Source organism: Helianthus annuus, chromosome 7, assembly GCF_002127325.2.
Source record: "Helianthus annuus cultivar XRQ/B chromosome 7, HanXRQr2.0-SUNRISE, whole genome shotgun sequence".
In the NCBI taxonomy this organism is placed as follows: Eukaryota; Viridiplantae; Streptophyta; class Magnoliopsida; order Asterales; family Asteraceae; genus Helianthus; species Helianthus annuus.
The window spans coordinates 149319263-149334421 of NC_035439.2; the positions used below are offsets into that span (position 1 = coordinate 149319263).

The window sequence follows — 15159 nt, forward strand, 5'->3', positions numbered from 1 at the left end:
ACGTCGTCTTTACTTGAAGTTCACGTCTAGGACACAAAAGCAACAGTGAAGAAGATTCTTCTTCACTATAACTAACACATGCATTCTCTCTCTCTCTCTCTCTTTTATGAATTGAATTGAATTGAATGTTTTATGATGAAGTCTCTCCTCCTGCTATCATCATCCTTTCCTGTTTTCATTTCCAGATCGCCACCCAAACCGCCCAACTTGTTGCCATCTTCTAAGAACAACACCACATTTAGAAAGTTAAGCCTCCTCATCACCAACAACTCCAAACAAGATGATGATCAATGTGTCGACTTTCAACTCATCCCTCAATCTGGTTGGTATACTCATTCATCTTCTAATCATTTCCTCTTGCTTCTGCATTATTACGTACTGTGATCATCTTCTTTTCAAGCTTCATATCCATGTAGCCCTTTTAAAAGCTTTGCTTTTTCTTACTAATTATTACTGTACCTTTTTTGGTGATTATGGCCAAAGTAATAGGATCTTGATAATTTGTAACCGCGACATCCATTCGATGATAAATAGTACATACTAGTACCAAGCCAAGGGACACCAACTACTAATTTAAAAACGTACAAGACCATCTTTTGTAGTTACGTATGTTGTTGTTGTTTGTCACCCGGTTGATGTGTGCCTCCCAAAACCCACATAGCTCATGCCTCATGCCTCATGCATGCATACACGCATGTGTGTGCTACTGCATTCTAGTTTCTTCATCTTCTCCTATATACTTACTGGTTTCTTTCTTTGTTATTGGTTAGTCATTAGTGCTAATTAATTAAGGTAGTTATTACAACAGTTAGTATGGTGTCCATCCTCCTTTTATTTTGTTATTATGAATGAAAAAGTATGAATTGACTCTATTTTCTCTCTAAATATTCTTCTGGTCTCCTTCAATCTCCATTCTACTTATCTAAAATCCAATTGGTTAGGTAAGGTATAATGGTGAAGGCCTTATTTTTCTATATATTAAAGCCACGGCTGGTGATTTCTCAATATTTATGTCATATCCCAGGTGACGTTCAAGTGGGCGACACGCATGCTGACAAGCTGGAAGATGATGAATTGACACAAGTAAACCTTAACAAAGTGCCATACAACATAGTATTTGTTACTTCCGAAGCATCACCATACTCAAAGACCGGAGGGTTAGGGGACGTCTGTGGTTCCTTGCCCATTGCCCTTGCAGCACGTGGACATCGGGTTATGGTTGTCTCTCCAAGATACTTGTGTGGTGATGAAAGATTTGCTGGCACTGTCAATCTTGATTCCCCAACTAAAGTTTACTGCGCTGGTGGGGTCCAGGAAGTTGATTTCTTTCATGAGTACAGGAAAGGCGTTGACTGGGTAAGTTTGCATGCAGTTTGTGATTTGAATAATAATCAGCTCTAACAGAACAGAACAGGAAGATAATATTCAAATGTGGTTTCAGGTGTTTGTGGATCACCCTTGCTATCGTCGTCCTGGAAATCCATATGGTGATATTTATGGTGCGTTTGGCGATAACCAGGTACTATTTGAGGATGATTAATGGTTTTACAAGTTATTTTTTCTTCTATCAACAATAACATGTATTATTCTCTTTTGATTAAGCAGTTTCGGTTCACCTTACTTTGTCACGCAGCGTGTGAGGCTCCTTTAGTGCTTCCTTTAGGAGGGTTTACATATGGACAAAACTGTTTGTTCCTCGCTAATGATTGGCATGCAGGCCTTGTGCCAGTGTATGTAACACATCTAGAAAACCTGTATTCATTTTTCAGAAAGTGTGTTATGAAAAAGATTATACGCATGGTAGTGAAAATATAGAAGCAGATAATTAACTTTTATAAGACATGATATAGGAGATAGTGTTTGGATGTGCTTCTGCAAGTTGTAATAAGAACCTTTTAAGGTTTGACAGTTTTGATTATATATCGATGAAGTAAATAAATGTCCAAAAGGAGTCTGTTGAGGTATCTCAATTCAGAGGATAGAAGACAAGTGTCACCAAATTAGCTAGGGAAGATAAGTAATTTTACATACTTTTCCCATTAGATGATAGTTGTAAGCATACTCTCTTAATCCAGACATAGGCGGCAGATAATCACTTTCAAAACGCACATCCAAACACCTCTTTTGATATTCATCAAAAAAGTTGTATTCTGTCTTCTTGTCTTATTCTCCATCCCTTGCAAATTCCATTCATTTATTTAAATGAACTTTGTTATCATTCCCTGCAAACTAAATAATTATATTCAAATACCGAGATTCGTTTGATTTTCTGTATTAGACTATTGGCAGCAAAATATCGTCCACACGGAATCTATAAGGATGCTAGAAGTATCATTGTGATTCATAATATTGCACACCAGGTACACTTGTTGTTCATCAAAGAAAATATTCCTTAAAGTTGCAATGTCAAATTAGGTAGATTGTTTAGGGAAGTATTTCCCGAATACATAAGATATCCTTCAATCATGTGATATGAGATTTTAATTCACATATGAAAGGGTGTTGAGGCTGCATCAACTTATTGTAATTTGGGATTGCCTTGGGAGTGGTATGGAGCTTTGGAATGGATATTTCCTACTTGGGCAAGGACACATGCTCTCGACACTGGTCAAGCTGTTAATATTCTAAAAGGCGCAATTGTAACTGCTGACCGGATATTGACTGTTAGCGAGGTACTAGATATTTTCCATGGATTTTTCACCTTTTGCTATATGTACCATTACTACTAGTGAAGTTCTTCACAGACTTGATTATTGTTCTATTCAGGGTTATGCTTGGGAAATAACAACCCCGGAAGGTGGATATGGTCTACATGAGCTTCTGACAAGCCGAGAGTTTGTTGTGAACGGGATCACAAATGGCATTGATATTACTGAATGGGATCCATCCTCAGATGAGCATATCTCTTCTCATTACACTGCTGATGACCTTTCAGGAAAGGTGGTCATCGTAGGTTTACTTACTACTTAATAAAATGGTACTTGGATTATAATAATGATCTGTTTGCAGATGGAGTGCAAGATTGCTCTACAAAAGGAACTAGGTCTTCCAATCCGGCCAGATTGTCCATTGGTAAACTATCATCTATCTCCATTGATGACTGGACTGGACTAGACTTCCCCTTTTGTTGTTAACTGTGTGAATCTAACAGATTGGATTTATTGGAAGACTGGACTACCAAAAGGGAATCGATGTAATACTCTCTGCGGCTCCAGCCTTGCTGCAAGATGATGTTCAATTTGTAAGCCTTTATCTAAAGAATGGAATGGAATGACTGATGGATGATTTATAAAGATGGCAAATTGTTTCAGGTTATGCTTGGATCTGGAGAGAGACAATATGAAGAGTGGATGAGAGCAACTGAAGCAGCATTTAATAGTAAATACCGGGGATGGGTTGGATTTAATGTTGCTATTGCTCACCGGATAACTGCAGGGTAGGTAACTAAATGATGGATTGTATTTATTATATGTAGGCATCATAAGTTCCTTCCTTCCTTCCTTTTATGATGTGTGAAATGTGCAGTTGTGATATCCTGCTAATGCCCTCAAGATTCGAACCATGTGGTCTAAATCAGCTGTATGCAATGAGGTATGGAACTGTACCAGTCGTCCATGGAACCGGAGGACTTAAAGTGAGTTGACTGTGCATTTACAAATTATAACAACAATTCATATATCTTGTGAAGTGAAAAGCTTATAACATTCCAGGAAACCGTCAAGACTTTCAATCCATATGCTGAAGGTGAAGATGAAGGTACCGGGTACGTATTCCTCCACAATTATCTATCTGTTATTGGACTTTTGTTACATATATCTTGTTTTCGCATTGTTGTTTTACAGATGGGCCTTCTCGCCGTTGACAAGAGAATGCATGTTGGAAGTAAGTTATGAATTTTGAAAGTCGGAGTCAAAACTTTATGGAAGTTGATATTGATTGATGTTTGTTTGTAGGCAGTAAGGGTGGCCATAAAGACGTACCGAGAGCACAAGACGTCATGGGAAGGGTTGATGAGAAGAGGCATGGAGAGAGATTGTTCATGGGATAATGTTGCGCTCGAATACGAGCAGGTTTTCCAATGGGCCTTCATGGACCCTCCTTACATTATTAATTAACCAACAAACTAAATCTCACTTGGCCACCTTCACTGTAGTCTTCATTTAAAAAAACCAATTCAATGATGTAACCCTGTTTATCATATCATGCTCTAACCCTGTTTCTTTACTCATACAATATGAAATGAAATGCATGATCATGATGTTTATAATGAATACCTTAATTATTACTTGTATATAACTGAGAAGAGATAGGGAACCGTATCCCCTACACCTAAAGACACCATTGTTTGGAAATAAATACTGCCATAACACAACATTGTTTTATACGGTTTGCATAAAGTCAAGCTCGCTATTACACACGTCTATCCTCAAATGATGCCTAATGAGTAACAACATATCAGCACCACTTCAGTTTTGGCAGAAAACAGAGGAATGAATACCTAGCCACAAGGGGTGAGCTTTGAGTTTCCCGCACCTCGAGGGTTTTCATCTTTCCAATCATCAAAGGCCCTCGCCCTGTCTTGGGCAGCCTCGTCATCTTCATCATCGTCGTCATCGTCATCAGCGCCACCTGCTCTTGGCTTCCACTTGTCATTGTGCCACGACGAATTGGCTTCTTCTATCATCTTAGCAGTATTCTCTTGCCATTTATTCATCATCTCCATCTCCTTCAACCCAGCTTCCTCTATGCTCATCGTTGGCAATCTAATATTTATTTTCAAAACATACCATTATTCTCACAAGAAAAAATTTAGACTACCTTAAAAAAATGTTTTATGATACCTGTGACCAGGTTGGAAAACCTGTGCAGCGATCCTTTCTCTTTCACTTGTTATGCTTCCACCCACAAGACTAGCGGGTCCAAACATGAGTGGTTGGTGTTTGTGATCATGTGCCTGTGAAACCTTAGCTCTCCCCTCCAAAACATCTTGAGCAAAAGTGGCACATGTAATAGGTGCTGCTGCTTTGGTGTATCGAGCTCTAGCAGCAGCATTGCGGTGCCAGTCTTCTACAGTCTTTGCACGTTCTTCAAGAACAGCCTCTGAAATTTCAATATCTCCTTCCTGCACACAACGATGAAAATACAATATGATACGTTTGGTCATAACTAAAGGTATAAAGTCAATTTCCTATTCTGATTATGAGTTACGCTAAGCTTCCATGATAAGTTGTTATACCCGCTCTTGTTTTTCCTTTATTGCAGAAAGCATTTCCTCCTCTTTCTTCAGCATTTCCATAAGATCAAGAGCCTACAACATGATTGATATTTAATCACAGAACAATTAATTGAAAATGCAATAACTTAACAAGAACTCGGGTGGTCGAAAGTACTAAACACCAACCTTGCAGATAGCCAATGAGATTGTAGTAAGCCATGCCTGCAGAGTTAGACAGAAATATAAATTTAAGTGAATCCCAAGCAAAAAAAGGCTTCATAATACTTGCTCTATGCAGTTAATGCGGTAAAATATCGGATATCGGTCGAGGACCGATATTTGAGATATAGGTTATCTCGGTGAGATATCGGTGGGATATCGGTGATTTTAATACAATGTAGAATTTATATATATAGCAATTTAATACTAATAATTCAGTGATATATCGGTGATATATCGATTATATCAGTCAAATATCGGTGATATATCGGTCAAATATCGGTGATATATCGGTCAAATATCGGTGATATATCGGTTATATCGGTCAAATCTCGGTGATATATCGGTCAAATATCGGTCAATATCGCCGATAATATCGGTACCGATATTTTGACCGATATTTTACTAGGGGACCGATATGACCGATATAACCGATATATCACCGAGATTAACTGCATAGTACTTGCTAAAGAAAATATACAAATAATGAGCCTCGCAGAGCATATAACATCTAATTACTTGTAATTCCATTCTTTCTATATCACTGGAACTTTCCAACTCAGTTCCATGTGACATTTTTTTGTTACGTATTGACTGTTAAATTCATGTGTGAAGTGTGTACATCCATATCAAGTATTCAATACAGCTTTAGCAATTAGACTTTGAATTGGAAGTAACTGAAGTGATTATTAGAACTCTTCTGAATCTTCAGATAGTAAATTATCAAATGTTTAAGAGGTGGTATATCTTATGAAACTGACTAGGATCAGTACAATACTTAAGCAAGATAAAACCATAGTTATCAAAGGCGCTAGGCGCATAACATAGTTGTTAATGGCGAATAGCGATAAATAGTGATACACTAGAAAAAAATTTTTTTAAAAATTTATATGTATATTATATCAAAATACCGGTATATATGCTATTTTACATGTATATTTGACAAAAAACTAAAATTCAGCTATTTTATAGCTATATATAATCTTGGTTTTAAAACGCGAGAGGCGCACAAAGCGACGAGGTCTAAAACCGAGGCGCGAAGCGCAAAAGCGGCGGGCTTTTCGTACCCAAGGCGCAAAGTGATTATATAATTTTTTATATATATTCCATAGCATCCCTAATCCAAAATATAGCTATAAATAAGGTTTATATATGATTTTACCTCTAAGTACAAGCCAAAAAACCTATTGTACAACAGTTAGATGCTTAAAAACAGCATAGAAATAGCCTATGTACATGAGGCGCGCACCCCAGGCCTGAAAAACCACCCAAAATTGCGCTTTTTGGGGCTTTTTGTAAAAAGCGCGCCTCGCGCCTAGGCGCGCTTTTTATAACCCAATATATAATGGCTATTTATATTTCAAAACGTATAAAAAATAACTGAAATCCCGCTATTTAAGGCTTACCTATACGCTATTCGCTATAGCGACCGCTATTGACAACTATGGCGCATAAGCCTCGCCTAGAAGCCTTGGTTTTAAAAAGCACAAAGCGCACAAAAGCGACGAGGTCTAAAACCGAGGTGCAAATCGCAAAAAACAGCAGGCTTTTCGTACCCGATGCACAAGACGATTAAATAATTTTTTTATACATCCCATAGGTTTGTAGCTTCCCCTACCCAAAAATTAGCTATAAATAAGGTTTTTATATGATTTTACCTACATGTACAAGACTACAAGCCAAAAAACCCAAGTACAACAGTTTGCTGCATCAAAACACCCTAGGTACAAGAGGTGAGCGCCACAGACCAGAACCCCCCCCCCCAGGTCCCAATATGTGTTTTTTTACGCTTCTGGTTTACTCTAGGCGTTAAGTGAAAAGGCGATGGCCCTTGCGCCTTGGGCCTAGGGCGCCCGTTTTAAAACCAAGCTAGGGCCTAAGCAAAAAAGTGAGGGCCTGAGGGGAAAAAAACGCCCGCCCACGTCTTCCCTTCAAGAAGCGAAGGCCTAAGAACTAGAAGCGCATGTATTGGGCCTCAAGACCAAAGATATCCGCTTTTTAAAAATCATCAAGACCGTCATCAATACCATCAAGGGTATCGTCAACTTCAAGAAGAAGAAGAAGAAAGGCTGATTCCGCAGAAAACACCACTTCAGAAGAAGTTGGCTGAGATCAGTTAGAAATTTAAGTGTTGTAATAAATGTTTAGCAGTGGCAAAATGTGGTGTAAAGAACGAAGCAGTGACGTGGAACGATGCTTGTCGCTGGTGAGCTTCATGTTCTCTTTTTTTACAAATTTTTATTATGAACACGCTGTAGTAATAGACTGATATTCTTTGAGTGTTTGCGAATTCTGAGAATTAAAGAAATTAACGCATCATATGACCAAAAAAGGATATTCTTGTTGAAAAAAGTAGACACGAGCATGTAATTTTTTAGGGGTAACTTTGTAAAATGGTAATCAAGTTTGAGGATTGTTTTAATTAGGTCAGTCATAAAAAGTTTTGTTTCAATCCGGTCACGTAACTTTATTTTAATGTTCTACTCCTATGTATTTTACCTTAATAGCAGGTCACCATTTGGTTTTTTTTTTCTTAAACAGGCTGACTTGGAATCAAATTAACAAACATAAAACAAAACTTAAGAAGCAAATCAAAATAACACAAATAAAACAGTTAATAAAAAATTATATATTTCCTGCAACCGTGGCTTCTGAAACAAAAGAATTAAGATGTATATTTCTTCCACCAAGGTTGTCGAGCCACATGTTTTAGGAGCTGAAATCAGTCCGAAAACAAATGAATGCATCCAAGGAAAAAGCTTAAATCATGGTTTTAAGTTAGACAAAACGAAAGGCAGATTCTTCTCATTTTTAAGTTCTAAGAACAGAAGGGTGATGCCTACACTACGTCAAAATATTTACTTGTTCAACTGGTACTGAAAAAGAAAAACGGTCAACATCGTGTGTTCTATTGGTCATGGTTGTTGACGGTTGCTCTTGACTCGCATTCGTGGAACTGAATTCCATTCGAAACACAAACCGACAGCACGCAAAACTGGGCGTCAGTGGTGGCGATTTGGCCCGGTGAACGCAACAATTAGAGCAACAAAACGAATAATATCCACGCAACAAACAAATTCGAACTGAAAACACAACAGATAGCCGGCTGAAGATGGTCTCCGGCTTGGTGGCGGCAGGCAGATGGTCGCCGGGTGATGATCGAGGAGAGGAACATGTAAGTTTTCTTTTTGTTACAGGACAATACGATTGATGCTTAGTTTAATTTGTTTTTATGTTTTGATTTATTTTATTTTGTTAATTTGATTCCAAGTTAGCATGTTTAAACAAAAACTAAATGGTGACCTCCTATTCAGGTCAAATACATAGAATTAGAACATCAAAATAAACTTAAGTGATCTGATTGGAACAGAAAATTTCATGAGTGACTTAATTAGAACACTCCTCAAAATTGGCTACTATTCTGTGAAATATTCACTAATTTTTAATTCATAACTCAGCATAAATAAATAATTCAATGAGCAGAATCTGTTTATTTAAAAGCAGTTGGTCAATTTCGAAAATCAAATCCCATAAAACACAGTTACTAATATTATCTACACAGTCACAAATTAGAGCATCATGAAAGTAATGTCCCATGTCTTGAATGGTACATAGCGGGTCGATATTGAGAAGCCAAGACAGTTGTCATGTCCGATGTTCGAAAGCAAATCATGTCAATGAATCGAAAAGCTCGGGAAGAATGGGAGAAAAAGCGGGCTGATTCTGAAAACCTTCAAAGAGCAGATGAGGCAACTGCGGCATTGTTTTCTAATGTGGATCATAATGTTATATACCAATGAGGTTTTAAAAGTTCGTTTTTTTTGTAAATGCACCCTGATGGTAGTGGTGATGGTGAAGATGGTCATGGGAAATCATTTAAAGTATGATACTATGACAAGATCTATATGGTTGCATTTTCTAGGGTTTTTATTTTTGTCTAATTGTAAATATGTTTATGTATGTGAAAAGGTAAACAAAGATGAGAACCACAGCTGCCAATGTTGCTGCACAGGCAGCTGTAGGAGGAGATGACCCATATAGTGACACTACGTCGCATGGCTACATAGCGCGCTATAGCGGTCGGCCGGTCGCTATAGCCGCTATTAACAACTATACTGTCACCATCCTTAATTATAGTTTTGATGTAATATACATATAAAAATTTTCAAAATTCTTTTTCTAGTGTAATCGCTATTTATAAAATAGCCGTCGCTATTTGTCGCTATTCGCTACTTAGCCTATAGGTGCCTTGTCACTATCTGTCGCTATTCGCTACCGACAACTATGGGTTACAGATTACAGACTATGCTAGAAGAATTATATCTTGAGGGTGAAAGCCAGTAGTAAAACTTCAAGAGCTCATTATATAGAATAATAATGAGTTGAACAAATGACAAACCCAATGCTAATTATGTTAAAACAGCACTACAGTCCCTAAATAAATGCTTAGTTACTAATGTGTGTAACACTGTACCTCCAACAGTTTATCTTATTCACTACTCTTATGCAGAAAATAGGGATGCTTTTGCTCAAGAAAGCACAGAGGGCAATAGCAAACCCAAAAATGTTGGGCAACTATCACACCCACAACAAACGTAATAATAAATGCAGTAAAACTCACCTCCCTTTCTTCTTCACCATCATCATCCAGCACATCATCATCTCCTGCATCAACAGGAGTAGATAGGGCGGCAGCTCTAGTTGAGCGTCCACGTCTTTCCTTGCGTTCCTTTAGTTCCAAGAGCTTTGACTCGGCAGCACGTTGACGCTTAAACCGAGCAATCTAAATCAAGGGAACCAAAGTTAGCTCGTAGAAGGTGAAAAGCTAGTAATAAAGATAAAGGTACCTTCTTAGCCCTCCTGTCGAGGGCCGTATTCTGACTTTCTTGTAGAGATTCATCTTCAGGTAGAAGCTCCATTGCATCACAAAATGAAAGAAATTCCTAGATAGACATCCACAGGTTAGGTTCAACAGCAGGTAGACGTATGTATGAATGTATTAATTCACAGTACCTTAAGCTTGGCTTGTGATGCCTTGAGAATCTGTATCCTGTCGTCATCGTGTCCAGTCTTCTCTATCAATTCAGCAAGATAGAAGGGGACCTGTTGACGCAATCAAAACCCTATAATAAGAAACTTTTCCTAACACTTAAAGAAGAAGAAGAAGAAGAAGAAGAAGAAGAAGAAGGATCTATTACCAGAATATACTTGAGATTTGTAGTGCTGATTTCGTCCTTGGTCTCGTTGGTGGAAAACAAACCTAATTTGCTAATCATTTCCTCGCATTTTTGCAAAGCTTCGCAGCCTTTTCTCAAGGTTTCCTACAAATAACAAGGAATCGTGTAACAAAAACCTACCTGAGTGGATATGATGAATATATATACCTTGTCGAGCGTGGAATCGGTTGCAAGAAGGGTAATTTTGCGGGCCTGGTCGTAGAGAGTGGGCAGAGACACATCTTCCATTTTCATTGATCCCATCACCAGCCAATCGATAGATAGATAGATCGATTTCTCTCTCTCTCTCTCGATCTTGATAAAGAAAGGAGCAAAGCAAACTGCAGTCGGTTTTTGGTTTTTTCTTGGTGATTCTAGACCACCGCGCCAGGAAGGATTAAGGAAGGAAGGAGGGGAGGGTATGGGCTTTTTGAAAATTAGAGCAATTCCAAACAAGCTTTTAGCTGGTTTTGGGCCGAAAAGCCCATATGTGCACCTGTTTGTTTGTTATTTATTTGAAGTTTAACCAAGGATCTGGCTGGGGCTGGGCTGACGTATAAATAAAGTTGGAAATCCCTCCCATACATCATGATGATGATACAGATAAGGGTTTGAGTTGAGGTATGGCAATGGCAATGAATGTAAATTATCCAACAATCTCCTCTCTGCATACTACTACAAATCTTCATTCGATCAACACACAACGCCCTTCCACCTTCTCTATACATTCCAAGGCCAACGACAACAACGGGCTTCGTCGGAGGATATGGAGGAGAAGAAAATTGGTACTCTCTCTCTCTCTCTCTCAATTTCATATTCAACTGGTGTGTGAACCACCCCTTACTTACCAATTTTATTTTACTTTTAGCTACTACTATTAACTGTCCATTCCGGTTGACCTTTTTACCCGCTTGAAGTGAACTACCCATGTTAGTTTAGTTAAACATATACCATCTAACCTAATGGGTCTCAGCTGCAAAAGATAATATAATATTCCTACATGTATCCTCCTAACCTAACACTAACATAAGAGATGCAAGATTATTGAAATATGAATTGCTCAAACACTATATGTATGTATGGGGATGTCAGTCAGTCAAATGGTTGTTGACATTTATCGTAGCAAGATAAAGAAGAGAAAGGGATATATTTGAAAATCATTCTCAAAGAGATAATATATTTGAAAATGATAGTCATGGAAAGGCATAGAGATAATTATGTATGCTGCTTTGATGTCAAACGTGATCGATTGGGTTTGAATTACGACCAGAATTTGAATGGGATCATATGGGGGTATGAGAGGGTTTAGTATCGGTGGAAGAGGTATAAAATAAATTCCGAGTTTTTTGCATAAATAGGGGAGTTGAACCCCAAAAGAGTGAAACTAGGTAGGTGGTTTTGATTGTTTTTAGGAAGTTTGCTGTTTGAATCAGCGTGCTTCTACCAAGATTATGCATGATCTGCAGGTTTCCTGCAAAGTTTCTGAAACCTCGCTGTTACAGACTTATACTTTCTGAAGACCGCTGTTTCAAACTAACACATTATTTAAGTTCGCTGTTTGGATCCAATACGTTATTTAAGTCCGCTGTTTCAAAGTAAGATGTATAAAAGTCCGCTGTTTCAAAGTAACAAGTATAAAAGTTTGCTGTTTGCATCCAATACCTTAGATACCAGACGACTTCGACTAATAATAAAAATATCATATATTTACGACTTCTTACGTTTCGACGCTCGTTACGCACCTACGCGCATTACGGACGACTTCGGCTAATAATAAAAATATTATCTATTTACGACTTGTTACGGAATCGACGCTCGTTACGGACCTACGCGCGTTACGGACACCTTCGACTAGTAATAATATTAAATATTTACGACGTGCTATGTTTCGGCGCTCGTTACGGACCTACGTGCGTTACGGACGACTTCGACTTATAATAAAAACATTATATATTTACGACGTGTTATGTTTCGACGCTCGTTACGGACGACTTCGACTAAATAAAAAAACTATTATATATTTACGACTTCTTACGTTTCAACGCTCGTTACGTGCCTACACGCGTTACGGACGACTTCGACTAAATTAAAAAAACTATTATATATTTACGACTTGTTACATTTCGACGCTCGTTACGGACGACTTCGACTAATAATAAAAATATTATATATTTACGACTTGTTACAGAATCGATGCTCGTTACGGACGTACGCGCGTTACAGACGACTTTTGACTAATAATAAAAATATTATATATTTACGACTTCTTACGTTTCGACGCTCGTTAATATGTCGTAGTCGTCCGTAACGCGCGTAGGTCCGTAAGAAGTCATAAATATATAATACTTTTATTATTAGTCGAAGTCGTCCGTAACGAACGGTGCAACCCGCATGGACATAAAAGTTTGATAGAATTTGTACAGGGGTTGTTCTACTTTATTTTTATTGCCATATACATATAAGGTTGCATATTAAATTTCCTGACCTATCCTTTGTTTCAAACAACGAAGTTTATTACTTCTTCATAATAAACAGCGAACCTCTATTATGTATTTCTTTAAAACAGCGAGCTTCTGCTATGTATAGGTTGGAAGCAGCTATCTTCTACAAGGTATAATAACATCCAAACAGCGGAGTTCTTTTAGATCCTGTTTTGAAACAGCGAAGTTGTGTGGTTATGCAGGAAACCTGCAGCTTTTGCAGGAAACCTGCAGGTTGTGCAGATTTTTGGTAGAAGCACGCTGATTCAAACAGCGAACTTCCTAAAAATGATCAAAATTTTGCAGCCCACCTAGTTTCACTCTTTTGGGGTTCAACTCCCCTATTTATGCAAAAAAAACTCATAAATTCCCAGGATGATGTGGATGTACATAGATATAAGGGGTAGCCTCCGCTACGGCTTGGCGCTCCGGCGGTAGTGTAAATTTTGGAAAAATTTGACGTTTTTTCGATTTCGTTACTGCTTATTTATAAAACGTTACCGCTTGGCGCGAATCCTAGATCCGCCACTGGATGTGGGAAAAAGAGAAGTCTAATATTGTGGCAAGAAAATGTGAAAGTGTAAAGTTGTCATTTGTTAAACGCAACGTTAGCGGTGAGTGGTTATTCGTAACGCAACGTTAAGTTGCTTTTTGTTATATATAGATAATAATTGCACCTTCTCTGAACACCAGTCTTGTTTTAAGTATTTGAACAAGGGCAAAACTCCCCTCTGGTGTAGAGTTGCTCGCTCATATATGGACATTGTTTTCTTGCTGGATATCCTCCTATTATTATTAACTTATTAGCTCTTATGATGGATGATGTAGACAAAAAAGGATGAGATGATTCAATACGCCCAGGAAAGAACCCCATTCGTGGAAGAGCAGGTGAGGGACATATGGGAGACTGGAAAGCTGGTGGGGTATGACATAGAGCGCTTGAAGCTCCGGGAGGATAATATCTTTGCTTTTGTCCGCAACTTGGCTGCTGAGGCCAATGACTTGGTGGAGCAAAACAAAGATGAATATGGGGGGAAAAAGAAAGCCATTCTTCACGCAATAAGCAATAGGATGAACGATCTCGGGTTTTATCGACCAGAGGCCTATATGCGAACTGATCCCTTCAAGCATATCACCAAAATGGATACCCATCACGATGATGATGAGTAGATCCATCTCATCTGCTTGGGGTTTTTTTATGCTTCATTTGTATGCCATTTTTATTGTAATAGTGTTGTAGAGAAAAGAGATGATGAACTCACTGGTAGGGGTGTCGCCTCTTTCTTCTTCTTCTTCTTTTTCGTTATTAGAAGTTTGTATTATTCTTGATAAGATTTTAGGATTTTAATGGTAAGAGAATGATCACATTCACCACCGTGATGTTAAACTCAAATACTTGATTTTATTTGATTAGTTATATGATTGACAATTTTTAGTAAGACTTTATTTGGAAGAACAGGGTTGTTTTGATAGCTGCTGCTGTTGTAAAGATCTAGCGGGTAGCAGAGATCTGCAACAATGTTTGAAGGGATATCTCGGTTTAGGTGGTCTTGGCAATCGTATCATAGGTGTTTCTCGTCTTCCTGAGTTGGGCGCGAGGTTGTAGAGACATCACAGAAACCCATCAAATTAGTTAGGATCAACAATTGATAGTGTATATCTATATGTATAGATGAGAATGAATGTAGTGAGAGGGGTAGAGAGTAGGGATGGGTGTGGTACCGGTACTGAAAATGTTCGGTATGATACCGGTACTCAAAACGTCAAAAAGTGGGTACTAAATCGGTACCGAAAATAATTCGGTATGAGAAATTCAATTAGGCGTAAAAAACACACGGGAAAAATCAGGAAAGCAGCCATTTTGATTTCCTACTTTGCAAAAACAGCCACTTGCCTTTTAAAACTACCTTGGAGTGGGGGCGTTGGTTGGGCGGGGGAAGCCAAGCAACGCTGGCTAACCCACTCCGTGCCAGCGTTGGTTTTGGCGTTGCCCAGCTAGCGTCACTTTGAAGCCTGGCGTAGGGCGGGG

The 15159-nt window shown here is 38.4% G+C and overlaps 3 protein-coding genes across 3 annotated transcripts; 2 read left to right on the forward strand and 1 right to left on the reverse strand.

The window, feature by feature from the left end:
* The first annotated feature begins 113 nt into the window (after window positions 1-113).
* LOC110869231 (soluble starch synthase 1, chloroplastic/amyloplastic) lies at window positions 114-4198 on the forward strand. Its single transcript, XM_022118519.2, has 14 exons — window positions 114-322; window positions 1025-1356; window positions 1442-1519; window positions 1606-1730; window positions 2279-2360; window positions 2499-2672; window positions 2767-2940; window positions 3010-3072; window positions 3152-3241; window positions 3312-3436; window positions 3526-3634; window positions 3711-3763; window positions 3843-3882; window positions 3954-4198. The coding sequence occupies exons 1-14, from the start codon at window positions 133-135 to the stop codon at window positions 4113-4115; spliced, it is 1797 nt and encodes a 598-aa protein (XP_021974211.2). The 5' UTR covers window positions 114-132; the 3' UTR covers window positions 4116-4198.
* A 60-nt stretch (window positions 4199-4258) lies between these two features.
* On the reverse strand, window positions 4259-11178 carry LOC110869232 (PP2A regulatory subunit TAP46). Its single transcript, XM_022118520.2, has 9 exons — window positions 10819-11178; window positions 10633-10755; window positions 10448-10537; window positions 10282-10377; window positions 10056-10217; window positions 5402-5437; window positions 5237-5308; window positions 4842-5122; window positions 4259-4763 (listed from the first exon to the last, which is right to left on the reverse strand). Exons 1-9 carry the CDS (start codon window positions 10912-10914, stop codon window positions 4499-4501), a joined length of 1221 nt encoding a protein of 406 aa, XP_021974212.1. The 5' UTR covers window positions 10915-11178; the 3' UTR covers window positions 4259-4498.
* LOC110869233 (protein PLASTID TRANSCRIPTIONALLY ACTIVE 7) lies at window positions 11172-14569 on the forward strand. Its single transcript, XM_035975458.1, has 2 exons — window positions 11172-11435; window positions 13959-14569. The coding sequence occupies exons 1-2, from the start codon at window positions 11274-11276 to the stop codon at window positions 14298-14300; spliced, it is 504 nt and encodes a 167-aa protein (XP_035831351.1). The 5' UTR covers window positions 11172-11273; the 3' UTR covers window positions 14301-14569.
* The last annotated feature ends 590 nt before the right edge of the window (window positions 14570-15159 follow it).

Bases quoted from the DNA above. Each gene is read 5' to 3' on its own strand.
- LOC110869233 (XM_035975458.1), top strand. From the start codon at position 11,274: ATGGCAATGGCAATGAATGTAAATTATCCAACAATCTCCTCTCTGCAT. The intron at 11,436-13,958 runs GTACTCTCTCTC...TGGATGATGTAG, and splicing joins TATGGAGGAGAAGAAAATTG to ACAAAAAAGGATGAGATGAT.
- LOC110869232 (XM_022118520.2), bottom strand. From the start codon at position 10,914: ATGGGATCAATGAAAATGGAAGATGTGTCTCTGCCCACTCTCTACGAC. The intron at 5,438-10,055 runs GTGAGTTTTACT...CTAACTCTGCAG, and splicing joins ATGGTGAAGAAGAAAGGGAG to GCATGGCTTACTACAATCTC. The intron at 5,309-5,401 runs GTTGGTGTTTAG...ATCATGTTGTAG, and splicing joins TCTCATTGGCTATCTGCAAG to GCTCTTGATCTTATGGAAAT.
- LOC110869231 (XM_022118519.2), top strand. From the start codon at position 133: ATGATGAAGTCTCTCCTCCTGCTATCATCATCCTTTCCTGTTTTCATT. The intron at 2,673-2,766 runs GTACTAGATATT...TGTTCTATTCAG, and splicing joins GGATATTGACTGTTAGCGAG to GGTTATGCTTGGGAAATAAC. The intron at 3,242-3,311 runs GTAAGCCTTTAT...AAATTGTTTCAG, and splicing joins TGCAAGATGATGTTCAATTT to GTTATGCTTGGATCTGGAGA.